This window comes from Lactuca saligna, chromosome 5 (genome assembly GCF_052625555.1).
Source record: "Lactuca saligna cultivar CGN05327 chromosome 5, ASM5262555v1, whole genome shotgun sequence".
NCBI classification, from domain to species: Eukaryota; Viridiplantae; Streptophyta; class Magnoliopsida; order Asterales; family Asteraceae; genus Lactuca; species Lactuca saligna.
Genome location: NC_136421.1, coordinates 314,688,761 through 314,715,746, shown reverse-complemented (window position 1 = coordinate 314,715,746; position 26,986 = coordinate 314,688,761). Strand labels below are relative to the sequence as shown.

Below are 26,986 nucleotides of genomic sequence, written 5' to 3'. Positions count from 1 at the left end.
TTGGAGATATGAAGTAATTTGCACCTTTATTTATAGGTTGTCTGATGGACGAACGCTGAGCGTTCCATTGCTAAACGTTGGGCATTCCTATGCCACGTGTCACCATCTGGTGGTAAGCCGTGGCTCAAATCACGCCACGTGTCACTCGTAGATTACTCCAAAATTTAATTATCTTCTAAAATCCATAACTTTTGCATACGATGTCTTTTTTAACGTTCTTTATATCCACACATAGGTGTCGACGGGTTCTACAACTTTCTTTTAGACTTTGTCGGCTAATTTTGATATTATTTTTAAAGTTATATTTTAACAGATTTAGATAGTTAAAGTCCGTTAAAAGATCATAACTTTGTCATCCGACTTCCATTTTCACCTGTATTTATATCGTTGAGCTCCTATTAATGAGATCTTCAATTCTCATTTAGGTTGTGTCGGCTAAAAATCGATCAATCTAAAATTCGATTTCCGGGCTGTGTACTGCTACGCTAAATTTTTGAAAAAATCATAACTTCCTCAAACAAAGTCAGATTTGGATGTTCTTTTTATGTACGTTCTCGATTTAATGTACACTACGACTTTTGTTTAGATCTCCAAGGCTAAAAAATAGTTGATCAAAAATTCACTTTTTACGATACGCGACGTTGTGCCTGTTTGGTCGTAAAATTTCGACGGGTTATAACTTCTTTGTTATAAGTCGAATTTTAACATTCTCTATATGTACAGAATCCTTGTGACATATACTATAATTTTTGGTTTGATTATTTATGCTAAACAATCTTCTATCAATTTTTTTTAAGGCTTATTGTCTTTAAGTTGACCACCTCGAATCTACGGACGTTACAAGAATCAACAACATAAGACGGCTCATGATCAGACATGTTAGACTTAGTCCCCAAGTTATTAGGTCAATCATAAACTCATAATCTGGGACCGCTTCTGATCACCGAATGTCGAAGTGTAGTGTACACCAAGACGGAACACAAATGATGAACTTTGTAGCTTGCATCTGTGTTTCATGCCTAGTTCTCGAGTATTAACGAATAAATGAAAAGAATGAGAAAGAAATTTAGGAGATAAAAGAAAAGAACAGAAATGAAAATAAATTTATATTTTGTGTTCCTAAGTTGAACAAAAGTCAAAGGAAAATTAAACATTTTGTTTATTTCTCTTTAAATCCTTCCAGATCGAAATGAAAGTTAGGAGAGAAAGTTTTATTTTTGTTTCTTTCCACTTCATATTTTCTAATGGAACCCATGAACACTAATTTCTTTTACATTCTTCTCACTTCCATCCTCTTACTTTTTTTCCTTTGTTAAGTTGAAGTCGGGATCAAGGTTTGACAATATTTAGCTTTGTTGCCAAGTTTCTAAACTACGCCTTCTTATCATCGTCCAAAGCTTCATGGATGTGCTTCTAATTGTTCATCTTCATCCTTCCGATTGCATTTCAAACTCTTCATCCGCAACTGTGGTTCAATCTATCTAGTTATGGATTTGGATGATGATTTTGACATACGAGCCGCCCTTTGAAAATTTTCTTCGTGAGGTATTGTCCCCTGCCCCTGCAAGGGGTGTCTCCCCCTTGACCTGTCCCGTTTTCAAGAGCAACTATATGCTTAATCTTTACGGTAACAATAAGTTTAAATAGGATGTGAGACTTCACTATTCAATACGATGTTCAAGGTTTAATTATTATACTCCCAAAACATTGACACATTTGTACAATTTAACCCAACATAACAGGTTTGGGACGGATGCGAACCAAATAGTGCTGGTTTACTTTTTTTTTTTTGTTTTTCATTATATATGTTTTCACGAATAAAGTATATTGTATGGTAAAAGACTAAAATCAATCGATAGTTATTTTATTAGATTACATATATATTATGATATTAACTTTTGAATTATAGAGTTTAAAATAGAAATTGTTTTCTCATTAAAGAGATTTATATTGTTCCCGTTTAAAAGACACTTTAATCCGTTAATTTATTTATTGTATTTGATATAAAGAGAAATAAAAATTGAAGTCATCCAATAAACACCTTTCTATCTGTGGATTGAAGCGACCAATCTAGACCTACACGTACGCAATCTACACCGCACGTGTCACTCGTCCGTACCCCTTTCCTCTTCTTTACTCTCACTCGCTCCCTGTTAAAGTAAACCACCCCTACCCCCTCCCCCACCCCACCCCCACCCCCTTGTCCTCCAATGGATTCCCTTCTCTCCTCTTCCATGGCCAAACGCCCTTGCTCCTCCCCCAAACCTACGTCATCTGATTCTTCTTCCGATCACTTCAACATGGACGCTATCTTAACATCCTTCTTAGCTCTCCCCGATTCCCCCTCAATCAGCGCCTCATTCGACCGCCTCATCGAATGTACGTCCTCCGATTCCGATCAAAATCAGTTGATTCAACGAGCTTTGCATCTCGGATCTCTTTTACTTGAAGCTGGTAATCGATCTGCTCGGAAATGCTCCTCCTCTCATAACGCCGTCATCTGGCCACTCTCACCCGACCTCACCATCAAGGTATATCGATTTTTTTTTATTTGTTTGATTATGTTTCGATCTGTTTATGCGAATAATTTTTTTTACGCTATCGAGAATTAGTACAAGGAAGAAGTGTATCATGTTTTGCATCTAGTTCAAATGATATCGGAGTTTCAGTTGTCTCCTCTTGTGCTATGGCTTGCTTCCTTATCTCATTAAATTATTGTTTTTTTTTTTTTTTTTTTTTTAAATCTTAATTTATGTGATTCCTTTGATTTGTTGAGTTTTGTGGATTATATTTCTATCTATTTAAGCAAATATTTATTGTTTCAAATTTTGTTTTCTGTTGATAGTCTGGTTTATTAGGATGTGGAAGAAGGAAGTCATGCTTATGTGAAATTTTCTATCGCTCTATGGCTTTGCTTCCTTATCTGATTAATGTATTTGTATTTTTTTTTAGTTCACTTGCTTGTCTTGTATATATAATGTATTAACTTTTTGATTTGGATCCTATTTCGATCTGTCTATGCGAATGGTCTTAGTTCTATTTTCTGTACATATCCTCGTGAATTAAGATATGAAAGAAGCATTATTTAGTTTGGATGTTTCTCTGCAATTTAATTTTCTTGTTTGTGAACTTCACTCATTTGTCTTGTATGCTATATTGGGTATTTGATTTCGATCTGTTTATTCAATTTAATTTTCTCTCTCTTGTTTGTTATTGTTTCTTAACTTCAGTTGTTTGTATCGTATAATGATCCATAGGTTTTTTCAATGCTGGATACACAAAGTGTGTGTTATGCTGCGGCTACATGTTCATTTTTTCAGAAGTGTGCTATGGATCCTCTGTGTTTTGCTAACATTGACTTGGCTACAATAGTCCCCAAAGTAAATAACGCTGTGGTGTCTACCATGATTCATCGAGCTGGAGGTGCACTTAGGTAACATGTTTTTCTCCTTTATGTGGGATATATATGGTATACAAATACAAATATATATATATATATATATATATATATATATATATATATATATATATATATTTATTTGTCCTTGATAGTTTTTTTGTGACATATCAGGTCTATCAAGCTTGGTGTATTGCCACCTATTCCTGCACCTCCTTTCTTTTCATCTCAGCCATTAGTTTATAGCATTAGGAACTCTAATGATGCATCAGGATTCTCATGGAATGACAAGCGCTCAAGGCAAGGAAAAGAATCTTCCATTCTAACAAGATCATGCTTGAGTTCTTTGAGTGTTAATGGTGGTGCACCTGGGTATGTTTTCTTTATTTAGAGCAAGTGAATCAATCCTGTATACTCTCTACTATATATGTTGTGAGGTTTTATCTGTATCATGTATTAGGGCTCATTTAAGGAGATTGCACCTATTCAACATTGAAAGAATGGACAATACTGCCCTCTGGGCATCATTATCAGCTTGCCCATCTCTCCTTGATCTTGAAATCGTCGGCCTGTAAGTCCTTTATTTTATTTTCTTGACACAATTTTCCCATTCACTAAAGAAATACTGTTATGATACTGATAGGCATGTTGAGTTGAGGCATACTTTGGAGTCGATAAGCAAAAATTGTCCCCTGTTAGAACGTTTGGTCTTTGAATCTTCAAAAACAGGTATGTTAATTGTTATGTACCTCTTTTTTACAAGAAATAGCAACATACTTTGATTAATTTTTTCTTATCAACACATTATTGTGAATTAGAAAAAAAAAAAAAAAAAATTGTATTAGGATAGTTTATTTTCTCCACATATACAATACAGGTAGAGACGATGGTTTAAAATTCCCAACCTGCAATGAATTTGTGGTCAACTGTCCTAACATAACAACTTTAGCACTAAAAGGATTCAAACTCCATGACTACAAGGCCCGTATGCTGGTGAAGGTACAGTTGCTTCTTGTTATTTCCTACTAACATCTAACAAAATGTATTGAAGTATGTTGTTAATTTTTTCAGGGGCTACAGAAATTGAAACATATTGACCTTTCAACATCTTACTCATTCACGGGTTCCTTCTTAAAGTAAGCAAAATTGTGTTGATGACTATTATTGGAGTTAAAATTTGAAAAATGAAAATTGAAAATTGAAATGATAGGAACCTTAGTGCGAATGGTGGTGGAGATAATTTGGAGGTGATGATTTTAAGGGACTGCATGCATCTCAAGGAAATTGAAGTGGAACGCTTTATGGCAGCTGTTCTTGCAGGCGAATTCAGACACCTCAAACACCTTGTACGTAGTAAAAAAATTAAAATCATTCATATTTTTTGTTTTGTTAATTTGTTTTTGTATGAGAGATGTAATAATAATATTGATAAACGAAAATGAAATATTTGGGAGAACAGGACATATCTAACAGGGAAGGTCTAGCATGCGAGGGTGACTGGTACAATAGATGTTACAGTGCCAGGTAGGCAGAGAGAGTCATGTCATTTGTTATTAGTTGAATATATATATATATATATATATATATATATATATATATATATATATATATATATATATATATATATTTTTGTAAAGAAGAAATTTAGAAATTGGTTGGGAATTAATTATGTATGCAGTTTTATTCCTATAAAGGAAGTATTGGAACAGAGGCCTGATTTCTGTCTGGTAGCAGAATTTCCAGTAGGAAGGTATGATTTTTTGTGAAGGAAATGTCATATATATAATATTGGTTTTGTTGAAAAATATATATATATATATATATATATATATATATATATATATATATATATGTGTGTGTGTATTATATGCAGCAGTTACATTGAGGTTGAAGAAATGACAACGGGAAGTGACGTGAGTTTACCATCGCCATCAGCATCACAGTCGGATACATCTGGATCTGATGGATCGGTTTTTATGAGCACATTGGATCATGGTAGCGGTAGTGGTAATGAAGACAGTGTTGAAACCAGTTTTGTAAGTTACGAGGAGGAAAATTCAGATTAGTTTTAGCTTGGTTTTTCCGACGACACATAGAATAACGTAGATTCCATACATTCAAATTAATTAATATCGTGTAATGGAATTCTTATTTTGGAAAATAAACTTGTAATTTAGTGGCTATTGTTTTCTGTTTAACCTGGATGAAGATGCAAACTGAAAATAAACAAAATGAAATTACTTGTTATACTTGTTTATTCTATCATATATTCTCAAAACATAATGGCCCATCTTTGTAGGCTTTTTTTTCTTTCTATAAGAAAAAGGGCCGCTTAAAGCCTTAAACTAACAAATTCTAAACTAAGTACATTCAATTCAATTACATGTTATAAAATATAAAATATGATCAAATTACAATATAAATTATAAAGTAAAGAAAGAAATAAGAGTAGAGAGAATTTTTATTCCAATACTTGTGATAAAATCATCAAGTGCCTAATACATATGGTTCACTATTTATACTATCCAAATAAGATGAAAGATGAGCTATAATATGAATGCACATTATGATGGTGTATTATTACATTCATAAAACACATTGAAATGGTTGTTACCAATGCTAAATAATGATGAGGAGTTATGGGAGAAATAGAGAATTCAATGGTCATTCACAAACTAATATTTCATAACACTTCTCCTTGAATGACGATTGTATCATGTCTCGTTAAAACCTTAATAGGTAAAACCTCATGGGAAAAACCATTTATTAAGGAAAAAGAGTACATGATTAATAATATATATTTGGAACAATTGCCTCGTTAAAAACCTTGCTAAGAAAACCCAGTGGGAAAAACATAGTTAAGGAAAAGAGTACAATATGTTTCCAACTCCCCCTGATCATCACATCACTTGATTTCCTTAAAGTGTCGCATTCAAATATTTCGTACCATGTTTTCAAATTTGGATGTAGGGAGTGTTTTAGTGAACAAATCTGCCACGTTGTTACTTGATTGAATTTTCTGGATGTTGATGCCACGCTCTTTTTGAAGATCATGAGTAAAAAAAAAAAAAAAAACTTTGGTGATATATGTTTGGTTCTATCTCCTTTGATAAAACCTTCCTTGAATTGGGCTATACAAGCCGCATTATCTTCATATAGTATTGTTGGAGCGTCCCTGTTAGAAGTTAGACCACCACTCTCACGAATGTGATGAGTTAAATTTCTTAACCAAATACATTCACGGCTTGCCTCATGAATTGCTATAATCTCTGTTTGGGATCGAGCTTTGTGTGGATCAGACAAATATCCAGCATCTGCATAACCAATTAACTCCGCATTTGATGAATTTGAATAATATAAGCCCATATCCATTGTTCCTCGAAGATATCGAAGAATGTGTTTGACTCCATTCCAATGTCTTCTTGTTGGGCAAGAACTATATCTTGCTAATAAATTTACAGCAAAAGATATATCAGGTCTCGTATTATTAGCAAGATACATCAGTGCACCAATAGCACTAAGATATGGTACTTCAGGACCAAGAAGTTTTTCATGTTTTTCACAAGGCCGAAACTGGTCATTTTTGGCATCTAAATGCCTTACTACCATCGGGGTACTCAATGGATGTGAGTTATCCATATAAAACTTTTTAAGCACCTTTTCTAGATAACTAGATTGATGTACAAAAACTCCATTTTTGGTGTGCTCAATTTTAAGACCCAAACAAAATTTCGTTCATTTCAAATTTTTCTTTCAAACAAGAAGTGGCATTTTCCAATTCTCCAGAAGTTCCAATTATATTCAAATCATCTACGTAAACAGCAATTATCACAAATTCTGATCCGGATCTTTTTACGAATACACATGGGCTTAATGGATCATTTTTATAGCCCTCTTTTAAAAGAAACGTACTTAAACAATTGAACCACATCCGGCCAGATTGTTCCAATCCATACAAAGATTTATTTAATTTGACCGAATATACTTCACGAGAATTAGGAGTTTGTGCTTCTGGCACCTTAAACCCTTTTGGGATTTTCATATAAATATCATTTTCAAGTGAACCATATAAATAAGCGGTAAATACATCCATTAGACACATCTACAGTTTTGCATATGTTGTTAAACTTATAAAATAATTGAATATAATTGCATCAACTACCGGAGACTATGTTTCTTCATAATCAATTTTGGGCTTTTGGGTAAAACCTTGTGCAACAAATATTGCTTTATATCTCACAACCTCATTTTTCTCGTTTCTTTTGCGCACAAATACTCATTCGTGTCCCATTGTTCTTACTCTGTTTAGTGTACGGACTACAGGTCCAAAAATTTTTTGTTGAGTAATAGAATTAAGCTCTTTGTTTATTGCATCTTTCCATTTTGGCCAATCTTTTCTATTCATACATTACTCAATAGATTTAGGTTCAATATCCTCATTTTCATTATAATCGCGCGCAGAACATAATATGAAAAATTATCGTCGACATCTATCTTATTTCGATTCCATCTTATTCTTGTTATGACATAATTTATTAAGATCTCATCATTTTCATTTTTTTCAGGTACCTTATTTTCTTTTGTTATGTCATTGGGCTCTTCTGGAGCTTCATTAATATTTTCAAAAGATTATGTTTTCTCTTTTGGACCATCAATTATATTTGCTTTATTTCATTTTCGAGGATTTTTATCTTTGTAACCAGCTGATCTTCCACGCTTCAGGCGTGCCTAAGATTCATTTGCAGTTGTATTTTTTTTCTTCCTTCTGGGATATCAATTCTAACTTAAGTAAATATAGTTGGTACATGAGACTTTGTTACCCACTTAGGGTCCGTAAATGCTTCTAGCAATTGATTTGCTACATTTTGTAAATGAATTATCTTTTTTATTTCAAGTTCACATTGACTTGAACGAGGATCTAAAACTGAAAGTGACAATTCCTTTCAAGAGATTTTATTGTCCAGCTTCTTTATTTCTCCCCCTAATGTTGGAAAATATGATTCATCAAAATAATAATCATCAAATATAGCTGTTAATAAATCTCCAATTGATGATTTTAAATATTTTACTATAAATGGAGATTCATATCCAACATAAATTCTCATTCTTCTTGAGGACCCATTTTTGTGAAGTGAGGTGGAGAAATGGGTACATAAATTATACATCCAAACATCCTTGGATGGTAAATAATTGGTTACTGACCTCAAACCAGTTGAATAGGGGAGAACTCATGATAATAAGTTGTCATTATGCATATAAATGATGTTGCATGTAAAATTGCATGCCCCATGTCAATATAGGAAGTTTAGAATGCATTAGTAATGGTCTTGCAATTAATTAAAAGTGTTTGATTAACACTCAACTAAACCATTTTGTGTATGAACATATGCAACATGATGTTCAATAGTTGTCCTAATCGACATGGAATAATCATTAAAAGCTTATGATGTAAATTCTCCAACATTGTCAAGTCAAATTTTCATAATTGGATAATTGGGAAAATGTGCCCTTAGGAAAATTATTTATGCAAGTAATCTTGCAAAACCAAATTATGACTAGACAACAAGCACACATGTGACCATTTAGTTGACGCGTCAATTAAAACCATAAAATATCTAAATGGTCCACATGGTGTTGGATGAATTAGTCCATATATATCCTCTTGAATTCTTTGTAAGAAACTAAGACTTTCATACCCAACTTTGTTCAATGATGGACTGGAAATTAATTTTCCTGGAGAGCATGCAACACAATTCATTATCTTGAAAAATCTTCTGGTTTTTCAAGGAATGACCACTTGAATTTTCATTTATTCTACATACCATAATTGATCCGGGATGGCCCAACCGGTCATGCCAAATTATGAAGGTAATATCATACCTTTTTTATTTTCAATAGCATGCATCATTTTAATATTTTCAATAGCATGAATCACTGTAATATTTGTATAGTACGATCCGGAGGACAATACAGGTAATTTTTTCAAAAAAAACTTTTCTTATCTGATATCATTTTTGTAATGTTGAGATAATTTTTATTACCATCATTAGTTGTTTTAATATGATATCCGTTAGACCGAATATCCTTAAAACTTAATAAATTTCTTGATGATTTTAATGAAAATAATGCATCACCAATTGTAATTATTGTCACTTGTGGTAATACTATATTCGCTCTTCCGGAGCCTTCAATCTTGGTGATTTAGACGAAAATAATACATCACTAATTTGTAATTAGTGTCCCTTGTTGTAATATTATATTCGCTCTTCCGGAGCCTTCAATCATTTTTTCATTACCTGTTATTATATTAATATTTTCTTGCATTGTCTGCAAGAAATATATCATCATTATTTCTTTTGCGAATATCCATGTTTCTTTTCAATAAATAAATAAAACATAAGAAACATTCGACTTAAAGAAATAAATTCATATTATATTAATTTGGGAAGATTGTGACAACATCATTTCTCATGAAACGAATATGACATAAAAATTGTGATGACATCATTTCTCATGAAACGAATATGACATAAAAACATAATACATTTATTCTGATCAATCACCATCCATATCACCACTTGTCCCTTCGGGGTAGACAAGAAAATCGACAACATCCAAATGTGTCATTTATGGTTGATCTTGATGGATATCACTTTGAATAAAATTTGTTTCGATATTTTTCTTTATATTTTAGAGAATCTTGATAAAGATCAACAAAATGCTTTGGTAAGCGGCATGTACAAGACTAATGATCGGTCATTCCACATTAGTGATAAACATTTTCAACTTTTTTTTTTGCCTTGACCACTTTTATCATTAGGAGTGGATTTTTGTTATTTTCCAACTTCTGGTGGTTACTTGTAATGTTGTTATTTTTATGATGATTATGATAACCTCCATGACCTTGGTTAGACCCATGACGATTATGATTATATGATGTTGCATTCACTCCAGATAATGCACTAGAACCGGTCACGATTAATTGGTGATTTTTCATCAATAACTCATTGTCTTATTTAGACACAAGTAGACATGAGATTAATTCATATTTATTTTAAATATTTCTCATGATATTGCTACTGAAGGAGCATGTTAGTACTATGAAAACTAGAGAAAGTTTTCTCTAGCATTGTTTTCCATAATGAAAATAGAAATCAAAATAAAGACTTGTATGTTAAGGAATTGTTAGTTAAGAAATTCCATAAAATAAGTTGTAAGCATTGTACATGTAAAATTATAAAGAATACATACCTGAAAATTACAAGAACAATAAGGAGTTAGAGCTCTATGGTAGAGTCGTGTTGATAACGTGTTATAAAATATGATCAAATTACAATATAAATTATAAAGTAAAGAAAGAAATAAGAGTAGAGAGAACTTTTATTCCAATACTTGTGATGAAATCATCAAGTGCCTAATACATATGACTCACTATTTATACTATCCAAATAAGATGAAAGATGAGCTATAATATAAATGCACATTATGATGGTGTATTATTACATTCATAAAACACATTGAAATGGTTGTTACTAATGCTAAATAATGATGAGGAGTTATGGGAGAAATAGAGAATCCAATGGTCATTCACAAACTAATATTTCATAACATTACAGTCTAAATCTTGTACAAATTCCGTAAATAATCATCAGACTTGCAGGTATACCCATGTGTATTGGATATTCCAATTTAAGTTACCACTATGGTAAAATTTAACGGTTGAAATTTTTGTTACCTAAAATCTAATCCGATTCTCATCCAAAAATTACTAAGGTTCCAATTTTAAAAATATCAACAACTTTAATACACAAATATTGTATACATATAATATTCACATTTACCAAAAAAAATCGCAGGTCAAATATGATAATATTAAGAATTTCGCAGTTTATATCTGCAAAACTGAGTTTTTTTTTATTTTTTTTTTTTTTTTTTATTTTTTTTTTTATCTTTTTTAGGTAAAAACTACAATATAATAAAGCTATTTTTGTTGTGGAAATTGGCAGGTTTATTGGACATGTATATAATTTTTTTTTTTTTTTTTTGAGGTTAAAACTATAATATAAAGCTCTTTTTGTTATAGAAATTGTCTTTGAAGATTTAGCGTAAAAAATGGTTTTTTTTCTTTGTAGATAAAACTTATATTTCGCAGTCAAACCTCCAGATTTTAGTTTATTTTTTAAAACGACGTCTTTAAAATTTCTCTTCCCGCTTGATATTTTGCATAAAACTTCTTTAAAACTAAAGGCTATTTGACTAGTTTTTTTTTTTTTTTTTTTTTTTTTTTTTTTTTTTTTTTTTTTTTTCTTTTAAAAAAAAATAATACATATGATTAATGGTTTTTTTTTTTTTTTTCTCAATAATAATAAAAAATACCATTCCTAAATTCCATAACCCAACACCAACATCATCATCAAATCTTCATTCTACTAACTTATCTTCATTCTACTAACTTAGTACAAAATGGATTTTATTTTAATAGACTAATATTTAGGACGTCATATTACAACTTTCATATAACAATCCACCATTTTATTTAATAAAATGTCATTATGACTCCTTCAATTTTGACCATCGCCAATTTACACCAATCTACTTTGTAAAATGACGTTCACTCATTTATTTTTTAAAATATCATTTTGAACTTTGTAAAATACCATTTTCACCATTTTATTTTCTAAACTTCTATGTTTATCATTCATTGTAGTATATAATATGATTTTATTTAATAACTTTTGTTCCTTAACTTAAAAATATAATTTTTTATCTATGTGTCGATATAAATGGAGGATAGTAAAAAATCCTAGTTAATAATGAAACTGTAAGTAACCCTACTATATAAATTGTTGAGGTCAAATAAATGGAAAGAATCATAACCAAGAGATTATTAAATGGTTACAATAAAGGTGAGATGTAGTTTCAGCGATTGCTTGTTATACATATAGCATCCAACTTCCTTTTCTTCCTATTACAACATTCTACTCTAAAAAACCTACCCAGTTTTAGGTTAACTTTTAGAGTATAATGTCCCATCATATACTCTGTTGTTATATAACTAGGGAATGATCCCCGGGGTTGGAATTTGGCATTTGATTAAAGGGTAAAATAGTCTTTTTTTTTGTCTAAAAATATCACATTTCTATGGACAGAAGTAGCGTGCAAGTCGCTTCCCATTTCCAACATAATAAAAATGGATTTCACATAATGTTAAGGATTCTCTTAAGGGTGTTCAGAAGGAAGTGAATCAATGAAGAAAATATTAATGAGACTTTATTTTAGCTATAAATAAGAAAGAAGAAGAAACTATTTAAAGAGATAAAAGAAAGTAGGGTGCTAACAAAAGGAAGAACGTAGACAAAAGACGTGAAAAGACAGAAAATGCCCCTGCTTCGAAATAACAAACCGTAAGTATATTTACTTAGTTACACCACCTAACAACAAGATTTTTTTTCAAAATGTTATAACACCTGCAGTAGCTGCAAAGCAATTTCACTCCAACCTAATAACATAATTTACAGCATTTCCATGTCATTAAAATAAATTATAAAATAAAATGCTCAACCAAGACTCAAAAGATCTGCACAACATTAATGCAAAAATGATGGATAGTGCAAGGAATTATTAGTGATTACAATGTATGCATAAAACCCCAATACAAGTTGAGACAATGACAACATTAAGCAATCATTTCCAGTAAATATTACAATCAGAACAACTTAACAGATTATAATCACAACAAAATGATAAATAACTTTGAAGCTTAATAACTGATAATTACAACAAATTGACAGCACAATAGCTTAATCTTTCCCCACTTTGTCCTTCCAGCAAACAAAATACGTTACTCATTTAATACCAGTAATCACACAACTTAATATTTTCACAATATTAAATGAAAAAAGTAAAAATTACTAAAAACCATATATGTAAAGAGACACCAAGACTAACATTATTTATAAAAACATATATACAAATGAGTAAGCCTATTTAATGTCACATTATAAAATAAAAAACTTTACCTCTAAGCAAGCAATTGCATTGACAAAAGCCGTATTTGGTAAATGGGATGAACTAATGGGCGACATCTGTAAACTGTGATAATCTTTGTCTTTAGGTAGATGACAAATAATTTCAACCAAATAAGAATAAGAATGATAATCTGAGATTACAGGTAGTTTATGTAAATCGGATGAAATGAAGGAAGATGTCAAGTTATCAAGCATGAGTAACCCCAGTTCTTTGTTGGTTTAAACCTCCACTGGTGTCAATCAGCAAGTATCGATTAGGGGGCGTGTGACTGATTGAGCTTCAGTGGTTAAAGAAAAGAAAACACACAAATGAATGAAAAGCATTACAAGAAGTAACTACCCTTTTGAGTTTTGAAGAAAAATAGAATTTTGACATACTTGATTTTACTGGTCTAGATCGTAATAAAAGATGAAATTAATGATAATCGACTGAGCTAATTTGGATCCAATCAACCACATTACAATTCATATATAAAAAGATAATCAAAAACAGATCAAGAATGAAGAAATAGAGACAAACCTTTTAATGGAGAAGTGAAGAAGTTTTAAGTTGGAGCTTTATTATGTGACATTGTAATGTCGCAGAGGGCTCCCTGTTCATTCTTTGTCCTTGAACCGCATTTTTCTGGTTTAAATATGGCAGAGAATTATAAGGACATCAGTAAGTGTTAAATATTATAATCTTGATCAATAAAAGTTTGACTATAAGACTTAGAAATGTTAATAAAAAAATCTATCATAGCATTGAACTTTTAACTTTTTTTCTTGTTAGGACATTCATTATACTTTGTAAAATCCACCCATCATAGCAGTGAAAATTGCTTAACCATATGGATCAATATCAACCTAGGCAACATTACCATGCCATTTTTGTCATAACAATAAAAGTAGCATATGTTACTTTTGTTTTAAAAATGAAAGTAGCATGCTATTTTTGTCATAAAATCAAAAGTAGCATGAGGGTAAATTAGTCGATTTAAAAATAAAAGAAAAGTTTTTGAAAGTAAAAAAGTTTGTGAAATCAGATGTGGCAAAACAAAAAGGGTTATCAACCTTTTCACCCATCCTACTTTCCAGCCAAAGTTGAAGAACATTATATTGACCATAAAAATCATGGATTTAACTTATAGTAACAAAATCCATAAGTTTCTTTACCTTTGATCAATAGCCATTTGAAGAAAGAAAGCATGAACAGAGCATAGTTTGTGAAAATCATGAATTATGTCTTCAAAACCCAAACACAAGAAAGAAAGCATTACTTAATTATTGAGAACTTTTAACATAAAAGTCGATTGAAAGCATTGTTTTATCAAGTCAAACAAAGATCTAGAAAACTGAAGACATCATATTATCCAGGTAGCACTTTATCAATGTAGCAATTATTGAGAAAGAGTATAATACTACACAAGTAGCTGAAAGTATAATACTACAGTTGATCAGATTTTCAATATATAAATTCTGAATAGGAAAAAAAAACTTTAGATTTTAAAGGTACAATGTATGACAACTACAAAATGTCTTGATAGTTAAACCCCGTTGTTGATGGCATTAGCTAATCACAAATTTAATTACTTAAATAAAAGTTTTAAAGGGTGAAACTTACACTTACCAATGTAGTTAGGGTCGGGTTTAATAGGGTCAAAAAAACCCGAACCTGATTAATCTGACCCGACCCAAACCCGAATAAGGTAATTAGGATCGGGTTTAATAGGGTCAGAACTCTTAATCGGGTTATTTGGGTTAACCCGACTAACCCGAATTATTATTAGGGTCGGGTTTAGGGTTGATTTTTTCAAAATATTTTGGGTTTCAGGTCAACCCGAATAACCCGATTAAGAATATATCACCAAAACTTTTTTTACTTGGTTGAATGACATGAATTCAAGATCCCATGAGATTTTCCAACTAATACAAATTTCTAATTTAAACAAATCAGATAGTAAATTTACTATGTATAGAGATGTATAAAATGACATAACTTTCCTCTCTTTTTAATGCAGTACGGTTGTGTTGTAATAGTTTTATGAATTTTATTCACTGTTTACATTACTAATGGTAAAAGAAACTCCAAAAATTCATATCGTATACCAATTTTACATTTTAAGTCCCTATACATGTGGATTATGTATTAAAATGGCACAACATAAATTCATCTTACATTTCAACCTCAACCCGACTAACCCGACCCTACTAACCCGAAACCCGATTAACCCGTACCTTATTAGGGTCGGGTTTCGGGTGAATATTTTTTCTAGTAAAACCCGACTAACCCGACCGGTTTAACCCGAAACCCGATCGGGTTAACCCAATTAACAGCCCTATCTGTGGCTTGTGTAGAAGACTGATTCACAATAGCATTCCGAAACTGATTGCAGTTTAATAATATAAATGTAGCATTAAAAAGAGGATTTAAAACTTTAACAATATACATTAAATATGCATGATCAACACTTCCAATACAGGATTCCTGATGCAATTGAACTTATAAAAAGCAACAAGGAGAAATTAGATTAAAATACAGTCACTTGCCTTGGCTAAGTTGTAGCTGCAAGCTGCTACTCAATATTTATTTGTTGTATCTTTAAAAACAAATGCAGATTAACTACTTGTATCCAATCCTCCTTATATAATTAATAACCATACAACACTACTTAACACACTCTCCAATGCCTCCATCAAATACCCCTATAGTGAAAGCAAATGGTTGATGTATTTTTTTTCCAAATATATACAATTTCAATGAAGAAAGTATAATGCAGTAAAAGGTAATAATAATAAGATGCCTGTTCAATCATCACAGCTGAATGAAGAGATTCCTGCAATAAATCGAAGGTTTTTACCAAAATTCTCATATATGTAATCAATACAGAGAATTGATTATTAACTCATTCATTATATTGACAAATTGTTTTTGACATTTCAACCCACACCATGTGGCATTTCCTTTCCCTGATGTCCCAACTTATTAAATAAAAAAGTACAATTTTTAAATAAATATAAGAATTGACTAAATAACAAATATCTTTTGAAAAGAATTACCAGGCATACAGACAGGTATCTATGGATTCTACATTGTAAGTGTTGGTTAATTTTCAGCTGCAACTTCACACCATATCTTTATCTCTAACATATTCAGACACATTTTAAAGCATTAGGAGGTTAATTCAGCTTCCTTAATAATAACAAGAACAACATTGACTTAAGAGTGCTATAAGTTGTTAATACAACAAAGCCCTATAAATTTGTGTTTTCTTTGTAATGGATGCAATTAAAATCAAAGTGAAGATTTGGACCAGTTATCAGAATTGCAAAGCGATCTGATTCTTGTTTAACAATGTTTCATGAAAATGTTATAATCCTAAAATGTTGCATAAGTTTCCACATTTTCTCCAAAAATCCAGTTTGTTGCATATATAATAACTATTAAACTATTCAACTTATATGTAAATCTTGCAACTTCACATCAAAAATACAATATGAACTTAGTATTCAGACTACCTGTGCATTATCAGCAGCATTAGATCAATTTCATCACCTAGCTCCATCTTAAGCTGCATCCACACAAAAAAAAAAGTATACATCTCATCTCATGAAGATAATATAAATACAAAAGTCTGCACATACCATAAGCTTTTTTATTTTATTTTTTAAGAGATAATTAGACAATGAAAAAAGAGTACTTACACATTGTTAAGAAATTTAAATCATTAGGAGTTTGCTCCTTTTATCTATAAAAACAGGACACATATTAGACAAAATAGCCACTTACATTATATGGAGTCTTAATTTATTACAAGACAAACAAACTTGTTTTGCTTCTTTAGACAAGCTTGCATAATTAACCAAAACTTTAAATGTTTTTTTTGTTTTAGAAATAAAAGTAGCATGCAATTTGTCATAAAAATGAAATTAGCATGCTATTTTTTTTTATCATAACAATGAAAGTAGCATGAGGGTAATTAAGTCAATGTAAAAAAAAGCAACATTAACACTTTAAAAGTGGTTAATGGTTGGAGAGTTGATTATTGCATTTAGCCCTAAAAACAATCTAATAGATGTTCTAATCTTGGAAGGTTTCAGATGCATATACCTGTAGATAGTGGAAGCAAATTGTTTGTGTTGGAATCAACCCACTGAAACAAAAAAGCACCAACCAACAAAAAACAGAAGATGTTTTGTGGGCTAATTTTTTTGTATTATTTATTCCACACTAACTTATTATATAAAACTTTATTTAGAACTAAATTACTGTAAAACTAAGTATTGTCATTTTACTCTTCAACTTGTATGTAAACCTTGTAACTTTACATAAAAAAATACACTATAAATTAGTATTTAGACTCTTGTAACTTTACACTATAAAAATTACACAAGATGTCTCGGAGCACCACTTACAAACTTTTCCCTTTTAGTAGGTTAAACATTAAATCAATTTCATCACCTTGCTCCTTACAAAAAAAAAGTAGACATCTCATGAAGGAAATATAAATGCATAACATTTTCAGCTCACTGACATCTGCATAGTTTGTATAAAAACAGGACACCGACATGTTAAAGATCATCACTAGCCCAATAAGAACAAATATTATCTAGAAGAGTTTAGCTTGTTTTGGAATGTTCTAGAAGATTCTAGAACATTATGGAAGACTATGGAATATACCGGAAGAGTCTAGAATACTTTAGATTGACATGGAAGACCCTGGAAGGTTATGGATCATTCTAGAAGACACTGGAGCAACCTAGACCTCTCCAGAACATGATAGAACGGTCTAGAAACATATGGAAGCATGTAGAGTATGTTAGATAGTTCTAGAGTTATCTAGTATGTAGTAAGTGTATGCTAGTATCTAGAACCTTCCTAAGAGGCCTATAAATAGGTTTGGAGCTCATTTGCTCCAAACCATCCAAGAAAGCCTCAAAGAAAGCAAAGTGTATAGTAATCTCACAAAGTGTAAGATCTTCTTAAGCGTCTTAATAAAAGTCTTGTTGCTTCCCACATAAAAAGTCGTGTTCAACAATCTAGTATCAGAGCAAGGTTTCTTGATAGTGAGAACGAGTGATTCTCGTTGTATCGTGAGTAGTTTGTGACTCTGCAAGTTTAGTATCGAAACTAGCTTGTTTAGTATTACCGAGGTACTGTCAACATGATGGGTGATCTCCAAGTCGTCGGAGGAATCAAGAAACTCAACAACAACAACTACAAAACGTGGGAAACATGTATGAAGTCCTACTTACAAGGACAAGATCTATGGGAGGTCGTTGGTGGACGCAAAACTACGCCACCAGAGGAAGACGTTAATGGTGCTTTGAGCAAATGGAAAATCAAAGCAGGAAAAGCAATGTTTGCATTGAAGACCACAATCGAAGAAGAGATGTTGGAGCATATTCGGGATGAGAACACCCCGAAAGAATCTTGGGACACGTTTGTGATGCTTTTCTCAAATAAGAATGATACAAGACTACAACTTTTGGAGAACGAGCTATTATCAATCTCACAACGTGACATGATGATTGCTCAATATTTCCACAAGGTCAAGTCGATATGTCGGCAGATTACTGAACTCGATCCGCAATTCGTCATTGCAGAAGCTCGAATGAAGAGGATCATTATCCATGGACTGAGGCCGGAATATAGAAGTTTTGTTACTGTTGTACAAGGATGGCCCATTCAGCCATCACTTGTAGAGTTTGAGAATTTGTTGGCCAACCAAGAAGCTATGGCTAAGCAAATGGGAGGCATCACGCTGAAGAGTGAAGAAGAAGCACTCTACACAAGTAAAAGTCGGAGGAATTTCAAGCCACCTTCTAAAGAAGGATACAAAAATGCTGACAAAGGGAAGAGTCAACCAGGAACCTCACAACCATGGAGATCTCAAAAGACCGACAATAAGAGTTCTCAGGGGAGGAGGGTCGAAGGCAACTGCAACAATTGTGGAAAGTGGGGCCACATGTCCAAGGATTGTTGGTCAAAGAAAAAGTCTGTGGAAAGTAATGTCATAACTTCCAAAAAGGAAATAGAGGATGAATGGGATGCTGAGGCATTATGTGCCATAGAAGAAAACGAGTTGGCACTCATGACAATGATGGGAGAGCGTATCAACTACGAAAATGACTGGATAATTGATTCAGGATGCTCCAATCACATGACTGGTGATCAGAACAAACTACAAGACGTGAAGGAGTACAAAGGGAGTCGCATGGTACTTACAGCCAACAATGCACGACTTCCAATTGCTCAGATTGGAAAAACGACGATCATGCCTGGTAATAAATCTGACATGGTGGCACTACATAATGTGTATCACGTGCCAGGTATGAAGAAGAACTTGTTGTCGGTATCGCAACTAACATCATCAGGCAACTACGTCTTGTTTGGCCCACAAAATGTGAAGGTCTATCGAGATCTTAAAATATCAGAAAAGCCAACAATGGAAGGACGAAGAGTGGAGTCCGTCTATGTGCTCTCTGCAGAGTCTGCCTATGTAGATAAGACTCGTAAGAATGAGACAGCAGATCTATGGCATGCACGGCTGGGACATGTTGGTTATCACAAGTTGAAGGTAATAATGGAGAAATCCATGCTCAATGGCTTACCTCAACTTGAAGTTAAAACAAATGTTGTTTGTGCTGGATGTCAGTATGGTAAAGTTCATCAATTACCATACAAGGAGTCAAATTTTAGAGCAAAGAAGCCACTAGAGTTAATTCACTCAGATGTGTTCGGTCCAGTGAAGCAAACATCAGTTAGCGGGATGCAGTACATGGTAACGTTCATTGATGATTATTCGAGATTCTTATATGGGTTTTCTTCATGAAAGAAAAATCTGAAACATTCTCAAAGTTTCTAGAATTCAAGACAACGGTTGAAGGAGAAGTGAGAAAGAAGATTTGGTGTCTACGCTCAGACAATGGAGGAGAATACACCTTGGAAGAATTCAATCGCTATCTGAAAGAATGTGGTATACGTCATCAATTCACATGTGCCAACACACCTCAACAAAATGGTGTAGCTGAGAAAAAGAATCGACATCTTGCAGAAATTTGTCGAAGCATGCTACACGCAAAGAATATCCTAGGAAGATTTTAGGCTGAAGCAATGCGAACTGCTGCCCATGTGATCAATAAACTTCCCCAACCAAGGTTAGGTTTCATCTCACCATTTGAGACACTATGGAACATGAAACCTACTGTTAGCTACTTCCGAGTATTTGGTTGCATCTGCTACGTATTTGTACCTAGTCATTTACATAGCAAGTTTGACAAGAAAGCAGTCAGGTGTATATTTTTTGGATATGACAATCAAAGAAAAGGATGGAGGTGTTGTGATCCAACAAGCGGAAGATGCTACACTTCAGGAGATGTAGTGTTCGATGAAGCATCATCATGGTGTTCATCAGAGAAGAAAGTATTATCAGACTCAGAAAATATTGAAGAAGTTTTAAAACAAAAGATGAGGGAGCAAACTGCACATATTTGGTCAAGTGTTGATACACCTGAAGATCCGAGTGACACGGATATCATTGAGCAAGAAGTAACTCAAGTAAGTGATGCCGGTGAAAGTGAGACGCCGCCTCCACAACTTCGAAGGACGGAAAGAATTCGAAAGCCTAATCCCAAGTATGCTAATGCGGCAATTTTAGAAGACGATGTTAAAGAGCCAGAGACATATGAAGAAGCAATTAAGAATAAAGCTTGGCAGAAGGCAATGGAAGAAGAAGTTACAGCCTTAAAGCAGAATCAAACGTGGGAACTGGTACCAAGACCAAGAGATATAAAACCCATTTCCTGCAAGTGGGTTTATAAATTAAAGCGACACACAGATGGATCAATCGAAAGATACAAGGCTCGTTTGATGGCTCGAGGGTTCTCACAACAATATGGATTGGACTATGATGAAACATTTAGTCCAGTGGCGAAGATAACTACTATACGGGTGCTGCTAGCTCTTGCAGCTAGTAAAGACTGGAAATTATGGCAGATGGATGTGAAGAATGCTTTCTTGCATGGAGAATTAGATCGAGAGATCTACATGAACCAACCAAAAGGATTTGAGGATGAAGTTAATCCCAATCATGTGTGCAAGCTGAGAAAAGCTCTTTACGGATTGAAGTAGGCACTAAGAGCCTGGTATGGTAAGATTGCTGAATTTCTTACCCGAAGTGGTTATTCACTTGCACATGTAGACTCAAGCCTGTTCGTCAAAGAAAAAGAAGGGAAGTTGGCAATTATGTTGGTTTATGTGGATGATTTGATCATTACCGGGGATGACGATAAATAAATCCATCAAACAAGAGAAAATCTATCGGTGCGATTCCAAATGAAATAGTTGGGGGAGCTTAAACACTTCTTGGGGTTAGAAGTTGATCGTACAAAGGAAGGGTTGTTCCTCTGCCAACAAAAGTATACAAGAGATATACTTCAAAAGTTTGGCATGTTGGAGTGTAAGCCAATATCAACACCAAATGCCAAGATATGTGCTCATGAAGGAAAACAGTTGGACGATGGAACGATGTATCGACAACTAGTAGGTAGTCTTATCTACCTAACTTTATCTCGGCCTGACATTGCTTATGCAGTTGGAGTTATGAGTCGATACATGCAAAGTCCGAAGAAACCTCATTTGGAAGCTGCCCGACGAATCTTGAGATATGTCAAAGGTACAATTGACTATGGTCTCTTGTATAAAAGAGGAGAAGACTGCAAGTTGGTTGGATATTGTGATGCTGACTATGCAGGAGACCATGATACCTGAAGATCAACCATTGGGTATGTGTTCAAGCTTGGGTCGGGGACAATATCATGGTGTAGTAAAAGACAACCAACTGTATCGTTGTCAACCACAGAAGCGGAGTACAAAGCAGCGGCTGTAGCAGCTCAAGAAAGTACATGGTTGGTACTCCTAATGGAGGACTTACATCAAAAAGTTGACTATGCAGTACCAATTCACTGCGATAACCAATCTGCAATTCGGCTGGCAGAAAATCCAGTATTTCATGCTAGAACAAAGCATGTGGAAGTGCATTATCACTTTATTAGAGAGAAAGTCTTGATGGAAGAAATTGAGATGCAACAGATCAAGACCGATGACCAAATAGCTGACTTGTTCACCAAAGGGCTGAGTACTGGAAAATGTGAAGGTTTTCGTTGTCAGCTTAACATGGTACGAAGAATGGGGGCTAGTGCTGAGGGGGAGTGTTAAAGATCATCACTAGCCCAATAAGAACAAATATTATCTATAAGATTTTAGCTTGTTCTGGAATGTTCTAGAAGATTCTAAAACATTATGGAAGACCATGGAAGACTCTGGAATATACCGGAAGAGTCTAGAATACTCTAGAACGACATGGAAGACCCTGGAAGGTTATGGATCATTCTAGAAGACACTAGAGCAACCTAGACCTCTCCAGAACATGATAGAACATTCTAGAAACATATGGAAGCATGTAGAGTATGTTAGATAGTTCTAGAGTTATCTAGTATGTAGTAAGTGTATGCTAGTATCTAGAACCTTCCTAAGAGGCCTATAAATAGGTATGGAGCTCATTTTCTCCAAACCATCCAAGAAAGCCTCAAAGAAAGCAAAGTGTATAGTAGTCTCACAAAGTGTAAGATCTTCTTATATTAGAAATGGGACTATTATCAGTACATACCACCAACTGCAATCAAACCATAAGGGTACAAACATAATTTTTTAGAAAGATTGATGATTTCATCAGTTATGAGGTCATAAATTTAGATTTTTTGCATCAGGAGCACGATGGATAACAAAGGATCCAGATCTTGTTATGAAACGATTAACACTTAATACCAAACATGATATATATTTTTTAAAGTATAGAAAACTGAAAGTGTTGAAGAAAGTTTTGTAAATTGTTACCTTTAAGTAATGTTTTCTCTTAGACCACCAGATGACTTCACTGCATTCATAACAACAATGCAATAACCAGTGACTGAAAAATACATCAATTTATGATATACTCTGTTATGTAATTGTGGAACACAGTAGGTTTCAATTCTGCCATGTCATCCAACAATTTCAAGTTGTCCTACTCCTACACGAATGAAGATACAATGTAAAGTTTTCTCCCCCAAAAAAGCCAAAATGAAACAACACTTTTGTCATGATATGTGATTGAAATCATTATCATGAACTTACTTTGGAAATAATAACATAACCTTGAATCTCTTACTCCTTAATAAAATCCAACTGAAATATGATCAGGTTATCTGTTTGCCAAATGAAGATAAGATGATATATAACTCAAATAAGCATGGATTGGCCAGTATTAGAACAAAATAAAATAATATATGATGAAACAAATGGAATTTACTTAATTTCAAAAACATTTGCAATCAGGTTTCCCCAGCTATTTTACATTTGTAGGAAAAGTAAGCAACATCATCATCTGGTTTTGGTGGACAAAAAGGGTAAGGGTTATTACTTAACCAAAAAGCACCAACTCATATGGCAAATAGATCAGTAATTAAATGGCGGAATGCATGATATATTAAATCAAATATATATAAAAAAAAATTTAAAAATAGAGTGGTAAGAGATCAAGAAACTGACGGTTATGCCCTTATTGATCCACAGTTTTGATAAACTCAGATTACTCCAGCTTTTGCCCACCCAACATTGTCAAATGAATCAACACTCTCTAAAAATATTTTAAACATCCCAAGGCATAATCTTGATGGAATGATTTCTTGATCATAATCTTGGTAGCAGCAGCTTGAAACGAGCATATGAAGATTTAGAAAAAAACATAATCAAGAATACTTGCCAAATATTTGAATCATATGGGTGTAGTAGTTGTGTGTTCGATTCAAATCAAGAATGAGATGTCTTCATCCTCACCAACACAACAAACAATCCTTTATAATAATATAATCCTTGTATCATTGGTTAAGACCAAATTAAAAGACAAACATGTAATTCAGGTTTAGGGTTTTGGGAAGCGAGGGAAGATAGAATTATTGTTGACTAGTACATCAACCATTCCCTATTCCAAGAAAGAAAGCATGATCAGAGCCTCAATAGCTTGTAGCTACAATTATAGAATATTAGGAAGCCCCAAATGACAAACAAAAACTGAATATGATCAAAAAATTTGAAATTAGTATTAAAATGGAATTGAAACCAAAAGAACAAAATTTTGTGTGTGTATTCTGTTTTTCACCTTAGTTGCTTCTGAAGCAGGTTGAAAACCCCTGTTTAGAGTGCAGCCAATGGTGATCTTTGAGTATCTATTTGCATTATTAATGAACAATACCATTAATTCAAAACATTTAGGAATTTAGTGCATCAATGTAGATATCGAGTCATAAACAGCACTTCAAATCTTGAAAAATAATATCTCTAGTGACCAAGGGTATTTTGACACATGAAATCAAACATGGGTCCGTTTCTCAAATTTTTTGCTTTGACAAAATAATAACTGATTTTGAAATCAACAAAGTAAAAAATTTATGGATTGCAATCATGCAGATTTTCCATCATAATAATTTGCCTCACAGTGCATAACATTGTTATGCCCTTATTGATCCACAGTTTTGATAAACTCAGATTACTCCAGCTTTTGCCCACCCAACATTGTCAAATGAATCAACACTCTCTAAAAATATTTTAAACATCCCAAGGCATAATCTTGATGGAATGATTTCTTGATCATAATCTTGGTAGCAGCAGCTTGAAACGAGCATATGAAGATTTAGAAAAAAACATAATCAAGAATACTTGCCAAATATTTGACAACAATAAAGAATCATACAGGTGTAGTAGTTGTGTGTTCGATTCAAATCAAGAATGAGATGTCTTCATCCTCACCAACACAACAAACAATCCTTTATAATAATATAATCCTTGTATCATTGGTTAAGACCAAATTAAAAGACAAACATGTAATTCAGGCTTAGGGTTTTGGGAAGCGAGGGAAGATAGAATTATTGTTGACTAGTACATCAACCATTCCCTATTCCAAGAAAGAAAGCATGATCAGAGCCTCAATAGCTTGTAGCTACAATTGTAGAATATCAGGAAGCCCCAAATGACAAATAAAAACTGAATATGATCAAAAAAATTTGAAATTAGTATTAAAATGGAATTGAAACCAAAAGAACAAAATTTTGTGTGTGTATTCTGTTTTTCACCTTAGTTGCTTCTGAAGCAGATTGAAAACCCCTGTTTGGAGTGCAGCCAATGGTGATCTTTGAGTATCTATTTGCATTATTAATGAACAATACCATTAATTCAAAACATTTAGGAATTTAGTGCATCAATGTAGATATCGAGTCATAAACAACACTTCAAATCTTGAAAAATAATATCTCTAGTGACCAAGGGTATTTTGACACATGAAATCAAACATGGGTCCGTTTCTCAAATTTTTTGCTTTGACAAAATAACAACTGATTTTGAAATCAACAAAGTAAAAAATTTATGGATTGCAATCATGCAGATTTTCCATCATAATAATTTGCCTCACAGTGCATAACATTGTTTACTAAGAGACCCTTTTGTAGTACTTGCTGAAAGGGCAAAACAACAATCCAAACTATTGCTCTAAAATGCACAAAGCCCTGAAAGAAACTGATTATTTATGAAGACAGACAACTTTAACGAGAAGAAAAAGAACTATTGCTCTGATTTAGCCTTAGGAACAGTAACCAACAAAATCTAAAAAACAATCTCAAAACCCCCACCCAAAAGATCAACAGAACTACAGAAACAATATGTGGTTTCCTTCTAATTTTAAGTTGCAATACTACTGGTCCAGTTCGAAAATCAGATTTTATAGAAAAATAAAAACGCCAACAAAAAGATGAAGAAGAAGAAGACAGGGTTTCTACTAGAACAATGAGAAGAAATAGAATTAAAAAAGAAACAACATCTAACCTTCTATTTTTTTTTTCTTATCCATCCATACATATAGAGGAAATCATAACATCTGGATTACAGAAGAAAAAAGAACCCTAGAAAACTAAAACAAAAGGGAGAAGAGAAAAATGAAAAGAATGAAAACTTATAGCGATCTTTGTCAGTTTCTTTGGATTGTAAGTAAACATGGTTGTGAGTGTGTGGCGAAGGATGAGGTGCTTGGGAGGGTCTCCGAGAAGCGGAGTTACAGAGAACACGGTGAGTCTCTTCGGCGGAGAGCGCCATGAGTGAAGAGTGAAAAACGGTTCATTTTATGCGCCAAATACACCGACCCAAACCTTTTACTTCCTAACGACTCTTTTTATAAAAACCTTTCCAAAATTAACAACTTATTATACAAGAAAATAAATATAACAACCATGAATATGCTTATTTATCATCGTTTATATTAAAGTTTTATGAGTAAATTATAAATTTGGTTTTTTTTTTTTTTTTGAATTTTTTGGACGTCTTTTTATTAACTTTCAAAATTGGAGATGTAGTTTCTTAGGTATTTGTCCCGATTATTTTTTATATTTTTTTAATATTGATTTACTATTTATTAAATTATAGAAACAAGAAAACCCCCCAACTCATACTTTAAGAGTGGTTTTCCCCAACCATCATCATTATTATTATTATTTA

General features: G+C 33.0%; 1 protein-coding gene across 3 annotated transcripts; it reads left to right on the top strand.

The window, feature by feature from the left end:
• The first annotated feature begins 2,171 nt into the window (after positions 1 to 2,171).
• Positions 2,172 to 5,580, top strand: LOC145048650 (RNI-like superfamily protein). Of its 3 annotated transcripts, none has more exons than XM_078997212.1 (11): positions 2,172 to 2,531; positions 3,258 to 3,433; positions 3,572 to 3,769; positions 3,858 to 3,968; positions 4,041 to 4,126; positions 4,275 to 4,396; positions 4,469 to 4,533; positions 4,617 to 4,743; positions 4,857 to 4,921; positions 5,076 to 5,147; positions 5,271 to 5,580. In XM_078997212.1, exons 1-11 carry the CDS (start codon positions 2,211 to 2,213, stop codon positions 5,461 to 5,463), a joined length of 1,536 nt encoding a protein of 511 aa, XP_078853338.1. In that variant the 5' UTR covers positions 2,172 to 2,210; the 3' UTR covers positions 5,464 to 5,580. The 3 variants fall into 3 exon arrangements, with proteins under 3 accessions (XP_078853338.1, XP_078853337.1, XP_078853336.1); XM_078997211.1 differs by having other exon boundaries at positions 4,608 to 4,743; positions 5,274 to 5,580; XM_078997210.1 differs by having other exon boundaries at positions 4,608 to 4,743.
• Positions 5,581 to 26,986: the final 21,406 nt, after the last annotated feature.

Bases quoted from the DNA above. Each gene is read 5' to 3' on its own strand.
- LOC145048650 (XM_078997210.1), top strand. From the start codon at position 2,211: ATGGATTCCCTTCTCTCCTCTTCCATGGCCAAACGCCCTTGCTCCTCC. The intron at 2,532-3,257 runs GTATATCGATTT...AATGATCCATAG, and splicing joins CACCCGACCTCACCATCAAG to GTTTTTTCAATGCTGGATAC. The intron at 4,127-4,274 runs GTATGTTAATTG...TATACAATACAG, and splicing joins CTTTGAATCTTCAAAAACAG to GTAGAGACGATGGTTTAAAA.